We start from the raw sequence: 12,473 nt of genomic DNA on the forward strand, positions 1-12,473 counted from the left end.
ATCACAGCACGACACATGTCAACATCAAAATAAGGCTCATAGAGTCCCACATTGGTCACGAACAAAAGCTAGAGATTCTCCTCAACTATAAAAGAATACCATTCTCCTACAATGAGGGGCTAATGTCATTATTGTACTTAAACTAGTCATTAGAACCCACTAATGATAATTATGCTTAAACTTATGTATTTGTGTAAACCCTTCACTATTAATGAGAACTCCTCTACTCCGTGGACGTAGCCAAACTTAGGGCGAACCACGTACATCTTGTGTTTGCTTCCCTATCTCTACCTCTTTACACATCATCATCACTAGGTGATCGGAGCAACCGAGTAAAGGTCACAAACTTGACACTTTACGTTGTTCCAAAGTCTTCACCGATTTTGTGCATCAACATTTGGCACCGTCTGTGGGAAATCGACACTTATTCCTACTCTCTTAAGCTTTGTCAAGTTATTTTCCATCGTTTGTACACTCTTCTTTGACTAGACATCCCTCTCCAACATGCGGAGCGAAGGAAGCCACAACACACAAAATAACACTCCCCTTATGCCTATTGTGAAGCAGCGGAGGAAGCTAAGACAAAAGTTTGCTCTTCAAGCTAATGTCGAAGAGTTGAAGGCTCAGAACAACAAGATAGCAATGAAGAATGAAATCCTCCAAGAGCAGTATGAGAAGCTCTTCGGAATGCTTCATGAGGTTAGGTATACTCAGTCACATGAGCCCATTGCCCATGTGGACGTCAACCATCACCTAGCTATCCCCTAACGCGAAGGGTCACCGGTTTTCAACATGGACATTCCTCATAAGGAGCGAGCTACTCATCAATATGTTGATCAACGTGAAACTTCTCTCAATCTAATTGTGTTGACCCGAAGTAAGAGAAATGGAGGAAGGTACCTCCTTGCAGAGGGAGCAGAAGGATCAAAGGTTGTTTATCGCAACTGTCGAGACTTCTTGAGGCAACGTCGAGAGAACCCTATCCACATAAGCTCAAAGATCAACGACCCAAGAGTTACTGAAAGACTCGGTCTTCTACTGCGGCCCAGGTCAGCTACTAATCCAGGGAAGAAACAACAAGTCCCAAAGGAATATGAAGGTATAGGGGACTCGGAAGTTTTCCGACAGACACGCCCTAGAAGTCAGTACGGTGAGTTTAAGGAAAAACCACATGCCTTTGATCAAACTTCCCTACTGCCAATAAGTGATGGAAACTTACACAGGAAGACTCATGTAGTACATGACTCCACCCATGACCCATTTGTCCTACAACTTCTTGAGGAAGTAAACAAGTTGAAGACCGAACGCCAGGCCGAGATACCGACTAGAATCAACCAAGGCCCAGCCCCCTTACAAGGATGATCCTTAACATAACCCTCCAAGCAAAGACAAAGCAGAAGCTCGGCTTACAACTATATACTGGAATAGAGGATCCGATTAAACATCTTAACCTTTTTTAGTCCACCATGGCATATTGGATGCATACTGATGAAGAACAATGTCTTCTCTTCTTCTCCAACCTCTCTGGTTGAGCTCTGAACTGGTATTGTCGTCTTCCACCTGAGATGGTTGATTTCTTTGAGGAGCTGAGAAAACTATTTGTTTCTCAACACATCTTCCAGACCGATTGCTTGCACTCTGCAGATGACTTGTACACTATTCGCGAGAAGCCAGACGAGTTACTACATGAGTATGTCTGCCGCTTCAGCCATGAATATTCTCATTATGCTGAAGTAGATGACAAGACTGCACTCAAGGCCTTCACGGCGGGCTTACGTGAATGTTTCTTCAAGTACATAATCAATGCCAACACTTGGAAGACTTACTCTGAGGTGATGGCACAAGCCTACAACCATGCATTTGCTGAAGCAAGGACATATCAGGGGAAATCTCATATGGCTATCCCTTATCAACAAGTACGAAATGGAAGCCAGATCCAGCCAAGTGAAAAAACCTCGACCATCCAGACGACCGTTGCATCTCCCCCTACTTTACCTAGCGCATCACCGAGACAACAGACATATCAATCTCAGGGCAAGAGAAAGCACTTTCATCCTCAAAAATCTCATTTTAATAAGAAGAGTAGGGGACACTATCGCGATAATCAAGGGTATCGTTATGATAATGCCTGCCCTCAGGCAGTCAATGCAGTGAACTAATCGCATGTCAAGACAGGCCCTACCCCAAGATGTGAGGCATACATACCTTTAAATGCCACTTGCGCAGCAATTTACCCCAGTATAACTCATTTGATACCGAAGCCAAAACCAAGGCAGCCAGATTATAAATCCACGAAGAACACATGCATGTTTTGTTACTACCATGAGTATAACGGCCATGACAACAAAAAATGTGTCACCCTTCATGACCATATCGACGTTTTGGCACGCGGAGGGAAAATTGATCAATTCCTCCTTCACCCCATAGGGACAACTGTAACCAACGCCAGATGAATATGATATATTCTATCAGCGGTGGCACACCCCTTTCTAAATCTTCCAACAGGGCCATGAAAAACAGTGAACGAACTTTAAGGTCTGGCCACCAAGTATTTCATGTGGAAGACATCAGGGGATGCAAGTATCAAAAGCCTAATTGGGATCCAATATGTTTCTACCCTGAGGAGGAAAGAGGCATCGTCTACCCTCACAACGACCTATTGATTGTGGAGGCTCACATAGCCAAATTTGATATACGACGAATCCTTGTAGACACAGGTGCTTCGGTCAATATCATGTTCGTCGAAGCTTTCAGGCACTTAATATAGCTGAACATTTGCTCGACCCCTCAGTTACTCCTTTGATAAGCTTTTCTGGTGATATCATGCAACCTTTGGGGAGCATACAATTACCACTTACCATTGGTACAGGCCCTTACACAGCTACTATTACCACTAATTTCCTTGTGGTCGACTACCCGACGACATATAATGTCATCTTTGGATGCACAAGCATCAACGATCTTAAGGTCATGGTATCTACACATATATTGCTGATGAAATTTCCAACACCTTATAGCAATGGTTACATCAGAGAATATCAACTTAGTGCACGATTATTCTACAACACTTCAGTCAAGCAACAACATTTGCATGTGCCCAAAGAAACCTTCTATATACATGACCAAGTCATGAAAACCAACCCGGATGAAGCCAACTCGGCTCTTCGTAATGGCAATGGTCAACCTAACGATACACAAGATGACTCTTTCACCCAACAAGCACATCCTGCTGAAGAATTGGATAATGTCTCTATCTCAAAAGACTATCCAGATCGCATGGTGAAGATTGGCACCACCTTGTCACCATCTCTTCGGTTGGCATTGATCTCATTTTCGCAAGAGAACGCGAAGGTCTTTGCTTGGTTATACGAGGACATGCTGGGTATCTCTCCTAATATCATCTGTCATCGTTTAAGCATTGATCCCAAGACCAAGCCAGTGAAACAGAAACATAGATCATATGATGTTGAACGATACGAGGCAATAAAGGCAGAAGTTGAAAAACTCAAAGACATAGGCTTCGTCCATGAAGTCAATTACCCAACGTGGGTAGCAAATGTTGTCATTGTTAAGAAAAATTCGACTAAAGAAAGCCTCCTACTCCAAAAGACCTTGTGGAGAATGTGTGTTGACTACACTGACCTCAACAAAAGATGCCCTAAAGATAGTTTTCCCCTCCCACTCATTGATAGACTTATTGACTCAACGGCAGAGTGTGAACTCTTGAGCTTCATAGATGTTTACTCAGGGTACAACCAAATCCTTATGTACCCTCTGCGTGGACTCTGGCAAATTCTTGGGCTTCATGATTAGCCAACGAGGCATTGAAGCTAACCCTAAGAAGATCAAGGCAATCCTTAACATGAAGGAACCAGTAACTTCAAAAGACATCCAGAGCCTTACTAGCAAGGTGGCAGCCTTAACCAGGCTCATCTCTAAAGCCACATATAGATGTGCTCCATTCTTTAAAGCACTTAAGGGAAGCAAGAAGTGCATTACATAGACTGATGAATGTGATGAGGCATTCAGTAACCTCAAGGAGTGCATAAGTAAACCCCCTTTACTCTCCAAACCTAAAATTGGTGACATTATCATTATTTATTTATCTGTATCAGCTTCAGCAGTCAGTTCGGTTCTCATTCGAATAGATGGTAGTGTTGAACGACCCATATACTATGTTAGCAAAGCCTTACAAGATACAGAGACAAGGTACTCTAACATTGAGAAATTGGCACTAGCATTGATCATGTCTGCTCGAAAACTCCGCCCTTACTTCCAAGCATTTTCCATCATTGTGTTTACCAATCACCCCCTTCAACAAGTACTCCAGAGTCCTAACACTTCGGAACGAATGATCAAGTGGGCGATAACATTGGGGGAGTTTGACATCTCTTACCAAACAAAGCCAGCTGAGAAAGGCCAGGCAGTTGCAGATTTCATCTCCGAATTCACATATCCTATTGACATTTCACCTACACCTGAGGCATTGGCTTCATTACCCTCGAAAGCTCAGAAAGTAAAACCAACCTTTCCAGTATGGATTCTGTATGTTGATGGTACATCCAACCAACAAGGTTGTGGAGCAGAACTGGTCCTTACTGTGCCCGACAAAGTTGCAATGGAGTATGTTCTTCGCTTCAAATTCAAGGCGTCAAACAATGAGGCCAAGTATGAAGCCCTCCTGGCAAGCTTACATTTGGCCAAACACCTTGGAATTAAACAACTTGACATCTTCAGCGACTTTCAGTTGGTGGTCAACCAAATCACAAATAACTTTGTTGCTAAAGATAGCTTCATGGCAACGTATCTTGCACAAGCACAAATCTTGCTCAAGCATTTCCACTACCAGATCACCCAAGTCCCTCGAGTAGCAAATAGTCATGCAGACGCCTTGGCTCGCCTTGCCTCAGTAGTGGAAGACGAGATTGGAAGAAACATTCATGTCGAGTTGTTGGCAACACCAAGCACCATGGCCATAGAAATGTATAACTTACAACAAGGGGATAGTTGGATCACCCCAATTTATAAATTCCTTGCTCATGGCACCCTCCTAGATGATAAAGTCCAAGCTAAGCAAATTCGATACAAGTTTACCCGCTACCTAATCATCAATGACCAACTCTACAAGCGAGGTTTCACTCTGCCATGCTTGAGGTGTCTTACACCTGCTGAGGGGGAAATGGTCATTCGAGAAATACATGAAGGAGTCTGCGGAGATCATGCCGGATCTCGATCCCTAGCACAAAAGGTTTTTTGCCAGGGATATTATTGGCCAACATTTCACCAGGATGCCATCAAAATATCTCGCTCATATGACAAGTGCCAACGTTACGTAACTATTCATCATTCCCCTCATGAGCCTTTCAATCCTATGATCAGCCTTTAGCCCTTCGCCCAGTGGGGACTTAATTTGATTGGCCCAATGTTTACGTGGAAGGGCAAGGTCCGTTATGCGATTGTTGCAGTTGACTACTTCATAAAGTGGGCCGAAGTAGAACCCTTGGCAAACATTACTGAGGCAAAGATAGAAGACTTCGTATGAAAGAACATCCTTTGTCGATTTGGCATTCCCAATGCGATTGTCACAGACAACGGGCGACAGTTTGACAACAAGAAGTTCAGGATTTTTTTATTCTACATTCAAAATCAACTTATGTTTCACCTCCCTAGCTTATCCTCAGGCTAATGGACAAGTTGAGGCAATTAACAAGATAATCAAGCGCACCTTGAAGACTAGCTTGGACAAGGCTAAAGGTTTGTGGCCAGAACTTGTACCCCAGGTTCTTTGGTCATACCGAACTTCGTATCGGACTTCAACAGGAGAAACTCCATTATCACTTGCCTTTGGTACAGAGGCGGTTATCCCAGTTGAGCTCGAGCAAGCAACATATCGAGTTAAGAACTATAGGCAAAGTGAAAATGATAAACAACTTGCCCTCAACTTAGAGTTAGTCAAGGAACATACGGACTAGGCTCACTTAAGGAACATCGCTTACAAGCATCTCGTCTCTAACTACTATGACTCTAAGGTCAAACCTCGCTCTTTCAAAGTGGGGGACTGGGTATTGAAGAAAAGACTACTCTGTGACAGATTCCTGAGTGAAGCCACACTCAGCCCAAACTGGGATGGACCATTTGAAGTTGTCAGCATCAGTCGCCCTGGCTCCTACAAACTCAGAAGTTCTGATGGCGAGACCCTTGACCATCTGTGGATCGCTGATCACCTAAAGTACTATTACAAGTAGACTCACATGGTACAAATGTTAAGTTATAGCCATTCACCATATTTTGTAAGGAATGCCATCTGGCATAAAGTTAATAAAGAGGTGATTCAGACAACTTCGTCCCAACTTTTTTACATTCCTAGCACTGGAACACTTGGTCTACAATGACATACCTCTATGCTCTAACTTAGAGCGTTAACATGCATACTTTGACACTAAGTAAGTGAAACTAAGTGTTACAACCAACATGGTTCACATATCCAAAGCATAGATTCCTTCATGCATAGCAAAACATTCATAAGCATCACTCATCTCAATTAACATAAACATCATACATTTCAACACATTCATACATAAGCCAACTGAGCTTCGAAAGGGGTCAACATACTTTGTGTCATTCGACACTTACTACAATGTGCCTCGGTACCTTGCCCTTATTCTCACCAACCAGGTGATGAAGAAACTCACCTTTGTATCACCAACTAGGTGATGAAAGGGACAACCTGTACTTTAAATATCATCCGGCAACTTGCCACTCTTATCACCAACTAGGTAATGAAGGAACTCACCTTCATATCACTAACCAAGTGATGAAAGGTACAACCTGTACTCTAAATATAATTCGACAACTTGCCACTCTTATCACCAACTAGGTAATGAAAGAACTCACCTTCATATCACCAACCAGGCGATGAAAAGTGCAACTAGTACTATTAATAAACATTTTTGCCTCAGCAACTCACCATTCTTCCCACCAACTAAGTGAGAAGTGGTACAACTCGTACATGTGAACTCTTAGCATTCACAAATAATAAAAAACCATCAAGCCTTACAGCTTAAAATAGGGATAAGCAAGCTTAACTCAACCCAACTAAGGGAGTATTTATGCCCAACAAGGGTTATAGTCACCAACAAAGTCTTATTGCAAGCCAATAAAGGCTTCAGTGCATGGTATACAAAGATCAAGCTCTTCAGACCTCTTACATCTACTCCAAACATTTCTCCTCTGCAACAATGAAAACATTACAACTCGTAGAAAACTTCACACACTCTTTCTTAAGACTGTGCAAAGCAAAATCAATTTATATGGTTCCTCTAAACCTTCAACTACTACAATGTATGGTTTACCTCGCACACTCTTGCTTAAGAGTGTGGAAGCAAAATCTATATATGTTGTCTCTCCCACGTTTTCTTGTCCCTAGTTCAAAAAAAAAAAAAAGAAAAGAAAAACAAACAAACAAACAAAAAAACAAAAAAAAATCTGCCAAAAAAGAAATCGAAATTAATTAATTAATAATTATTTTGTTAATTATTAATTAATTAATTAATTGTTAATTATTAATTATTTAATTAATTGTTAATTATTAATTAAGCAATTATTTAATTATTAATTGTGACATGTGGAGAAGGCCAATAAAGCATCAACACATAATAGATAACTACAACATGTAGATTGTCTTCCGCACTCTTCTTCAAGAGTGTGGAAGCAAAAGCTACCCAAGGGTATGAGCTTCCCACACTTAAGGAAGAGAGTTTCTCACACCCAAGGGCATGAGCTTCCTACACCTAAGGAAGAGACCTTCCCACACCCAAAGGCATGAGCTTCCCACACCCAAGGAAGAGAGCTTCCCACATCCAAGGAAGAGAGCCTCCCACATCCAAAGGCATGAGCTTCCCACACCCAAGGGTATGAGCTTCCCACACCCAAATTCAATAAGCCTTCCACACTTCTTTAGGAGTGTGGAAGCAAAATCTATTTATGTACTCTTCAAAAAAGCTTCAACTGAAAACTTTAACAAAAAAAAAAAACAAAAAGTTTCAAAAAGCCTAGAAGCAAAATCTATTTATGTGCTTCAAAAAAGCTTCACCGACAAAGCTTTAACATACAAGCTTCACCGACAAATCTTCAACCTAAAAGCTTCACCTACAAAATTTCAACCACAAAACTTCACCTAGAAAGCTTCAACCACAAAGCTTCACTTACAAAGCTTCAACCTAAAAGCTTCACCTACAAAGCTTCAATCACAAAGCTTCGCCTACAAAGCTTCAACCTAAAAGTTTCACCTACAAAGCTTCAACATGCAAGCTTTACCTACAAAGCTTCAACTTACAAGCTTCACCTACAAAGCTTCAACCTAAAAGCTTCACCTACAAAGTTCAACAAAAAAGTTTCACCTACAAAGCTTTAACTACTCAAGCTATGTATCCAAAGAAAAAAGCTTCAACCATTCAAGAATATCAAGGCACCTCCTTCGGCAACTCTCACTCCCACTTTATGCTATTACACTTCAGTACTTAAAAGTTTCGTGATTATTCAGTGACTTGGTTTTTTGCAAGTCCCCAACCGAGAAGCTTTCCTCACTCGGGAACTTAGGGGAGCATTGTTTGTACCATACTTGATCAATCCTGAAACTACCGAGCACTAGTCAACGTCATACCTTTAAGGACCTAGTGAGGGGTTCATGCTGAGACACCCTTGCCGAAGCACAAGAGTTTCCCTCCAACCAGGAGGCCAATCACAGCACAACACATGTCAACATCAGAATAAGGCTCATAGAGTCCCACATTGATCGCGAACAAAAGTTGGAGACTCTCCTCAACTATAAAAGAAGACCATTCTCCTACAATGAGGGGCTAATGTCATTATTGTACTTAAACTAGTCATTAGAACCCACTAATGATAATTATGCTTAAACTTATGTATTTGTGTAAACTCTTCACTATTAATGAGAACGCCTTTACTCCGTGAACGTAGCCATACTTAGGGCGAACCATGTACATCTTGTGTTTGCTTCCCTATCTCCACCTCTTTTCACATCATCATCACTAGGTGACCGGAGCAACCGAGTGAAGGTCACAAACTTGACACTTTACGTTGTTCCAAAGTCTTCACCGATTTTGTGCATCAACAAACTCTTCATTTTGATCCTTGAGATTTGAAATCAATAGAAGTGGTCCTAAATTTGTTCACCATCAATCATTTTGGTTCTTCCGTGAAAATTTTCTGTTAAATAAGGATAAAATAACAAAAATAGCCTTAATTTAATAAAAAAAATCGCCCAAAATGTTTTGAAAAAATTTAAGGGTATTTTTGTCATTTTATCCTTATTTAATGGAGGTTTTTCACAGAATAACCAAAAAAATTGATGGTTGACAAACTTAGGGACCACTTGTAACAATTTCAAATCTTAGGGACCAAAGTGAGAACTTATGTCAATCTTAAAGACTATTTTGGCTAAAAAGTCATAATTTTTTCATAGGTCGCAGATATGTGGTACTATTTTTGTGCACAACTTTTCACACACATTTTTGTGGGTCCATTGGGCAATGTATTTTAACAATCTGAATTGTCTATCTTTTAGAACATTAGTCATAGATCATCCTTGCAAATAATTTGACAAATCCAAACCATTAAGACATTCATTTAAAGTGAGAAAATAAACGAATACAATTTCTACAAGAAAACCATGAACCCTTAATCTAAGCCAAAAAATTTTAAGCCATAACTAAGAAACTGTTTTTCTCCTTCAACCCTTATGGCTTAAAATTTTAGCCCCAAATTATTAAATAATAAAGCCTTTATTTTTTTTTTAGTAACTTTTTTGAAAATAAAATTTATGTAGATTATCCTAATTATTTTTATGAACATTTTAATCTAAAAATATTTAAATTTCGATAAGTAATTAAAAATCATACAAATATATAGGTATTTATAAAGTTTTAAGTGAAATTTGATTTAATAATTTTTTTTAAATTATTTTAGACATTAGATTTAATTTTGGCCATCAAATCTTTTTTTTACCATTAAATTTGATCTCATTTGATCAAAGCCATAAGATTATAAGTAAAAAATAAAAAAAGTTTGAAATATGACAGTTTGATGGATCCAGAATAATTTAAGTTAGGCTTAAATCCTGGGAAAAATCTAGCCCAGAGATATATTTTCTCCCCATGACTTATTTTAGCCCAATGGTTAGAAAACTGGTGGGAATCTAGCCCACGTCACTAACACTTGATAGAAAAATATTAAAAAATTAAAAAGGTGTGGGGGAAGTAATTCGGGTGTGCGAATATAATCTCCCTTAGAGCTTATATTTAAGCTTTATCTCATGGGTTGGAAATGGTCATATAGTTTCAAATTTAGATGATTTTTGGTACACATGACTTTTGAGAGAAGATTTAAAATATAGATTGTTCAGATCGTTGAAATACATTACGAAAATAAGCTCCACAAAAACTTGTGTCAAAAGTTACTTAGAAAACTAGTGACACACATTTGTCCCATATACAGTATAATGGTTACCTGAATAATGTGTTTAAAGGGTATAAAATATTACATTTTCTTCCTAATGTGTGAAGACATTGTCCAAGTTCCAAATGAGATTCATGACTTCAGATTGTTAGGCATTGAATTTTTTACAGACTTGACCGGAGATTCAATAGTTTTGAATATCGGTCGATGCTCCGTGCGGTTCGTTTAATAATTTGCGCACGTGTAAAATAGAACGGCGAATAGCATGGACGAGATTCATGACCGTTGGAAGACTTCCAACATGTACACCAATCAGAGACGCAAGCTGGTGAGATCCACCTCGTGCGATCACCAACACCGCTCTGTCGCGCTGCCACCAAGCTACCTTCCAAACCCAAACCTCAAGAATTCCTGCACGCTTGCAACGAAAGCCATCGGAATATGCCAAGTCATGTGCCAAGTTGATGGACACGTGTCGAGTGTGGAGGGAGGTGTTGTGTAATGGGGTAGGAGAGGTCGGACCGAGAGGACTGTAGCATGGAAGTCGAGGAGGGTAGGTGGGTGACTTTGACATTTCTTTATTCTATTTTTTCTTTTTTTAATGAACGATATTACATTAAAAATGTGAAAAGCGGGTGAAATTTCACAATGTACTATGAATAATATAATTTAAATTCGTCTTTAACAAAAAAAATCAAACTTAAAACGTCTGAGGTGGGTGACTTGGACATTTCTTCATTCTATTTTAAACACCTTTTTATTTTATTCCAATCCGAAAAAATAAACATTAATTTTATTTCTATTGGTAAATATTTCCTAAATTAATGTAAATTCTACAGAGCCATATGGTTTTTCCTTGGCTCGGCTCAGCTTATTTTAATTTGCCTTTCATTTCTTTTTTAACTTCCAAACCTTTTTTTTTTTTTACTTGAGGAAATAAAACGTGGTTAGACTTGACCAAGACTCTCACAAAAAATAAAATAAAATTTTCCAATTACTACCATTTTTTATCTTTTTAATAAGCTCTCCCACCCACTTAGTACTACTACATAATCGTATTCCTCTTTATTTGTAAGTGAGATGTCTTAGGTTTTATTATTACCAAATGCAAATATGAATCACATTATTGCAAGCCCATTGTGAGTGAGTGGTCTTAAGTTCAATTTTATATTTATAAATTCATTGAATCCAACGGTTAAAATCTAATATGATCAAATCCAACAGTAAAAAAAAAAAAAAAAAAAAAAGATCTGACATTTCAAATTTAAATCCCACGATTAAAATATTTATAAAAAATAAAAAAAAATCTTCATGTGTTTCATATTCTTTCATAGTGTTCCACGAGTTTCATGATGTCGGTTCAGTGATTTTTCAATATTTATTAGAATCTAAATATTTTTAAGTTAAAATGTTCATAAAATTAAATTTGGATAGTCTATATAATTTTTCCTGAAATAAAGTTACTTTAAGAAAAAAATTATCCTAAATTCTTTCTTTAATAATGCGGGCCAAAATTTTAACCCATAAGCACTGAAACATAAAAACTATTTCTGGATTAAAACCTAAATTGACCATAAGGACCGCACCCTTGGTTTGTAAAGTATACATACGAAACACATTTTTTATAACGTAATACAACATAAACTATACAATTTGCAGTCTATAATTAGCCATGGAACTTTTTCTTTTTTTTTTTTTTTTTTTTTTGAGAAGAAATGATAGTGATTTATTCATCAAAAATCAAGAAAGCATACAATCTTGTAGAAGAATCTCTGACAATGAATTTGAAGGTTCCTCAAACTAACAAGAATTGAAATCATAGGACAAGCCCAACTTGACCATACAGAGCACTGCAACATTTGCAGATCGATGAACATGACAAACCTTAGATTCAACAAAGACTCTCAAACCCTCTCTGACGTCCTCAACCAAAAGATCAGTAGGCGAGGAGCCCTTCTTCAAGTTACTGATGTCTTAAACCATCTACAGGGCGTCAG

The 12,473-nt window shown here is 38.8% G+C and overlaps 1 protein-coding gene across 1 annotated transcript; it reads left to right on the top strand.

Annotated features, from left to right (window-relative positions):
* Positions 1-2,509: 2,509 nt before the first annotated feature.
* LOC137717138 (uncharacterized) lies at positions 2,510-6,245 on the top strand. Its single transcript, XM_068456443.1, has 6 exons — positions 2,510-2,717; positions 2,870-3,749; positions 3,814-3,953; positions 4,116-5,248; positions 5,682-5,947; positions 6,092-6,245. The coding sequence occupies exons 1-6, from the start codon at positions 2,510-2,512 to the stop codon at positions 6,243-6,245; spliced, it is 2,781 nt and encodes a 926-aa protein (XP_068312544.1).
* Positions 6,246-12,473: the final 6,228 nt, after the last annotated feature.

The sequence above is a fragment of the Pyrus communis genome, chromosome 15 (assembly GCF_963583255.1).
Source record: "Pyrus communis chromosome 15, drPyrComm1.1, whole genome shotgun sequence".
In the NCBI taxonomy this organism is placed as follows: domain Eukaryota; kingdom Viridiplantae; phylum Streptophyta; class Magnoliopsida; order Rosales; family Rosaceae; genus Pyrus; species Pyrus communis.

Excerpts from the sequence above, each read along its gene's own strand:
- LOC137717138 (XM_068456443.1), top strand. The coding sequence starts at position 2,510 with ATGAAAAACAGTGAACGAACTTTAAGGTCTGGCCACCAAGTATTTCAT. Across the intron at positions 2,718-2,869 it reads ACGAATCCTTGTAGACACAG|GCCCTTACACAGCTACTATT; the intron begins GTGCTTCGGTCA and ends CCATTGGTACAG. Across the intron at positions 5,249-5,681 it reads CTCGATCCCTAGCACAAAAG|GCTAATGGACAAGTTGAGGC; the intron begins GTTTTTTGCCAG and ends GCTTATCCTCAG.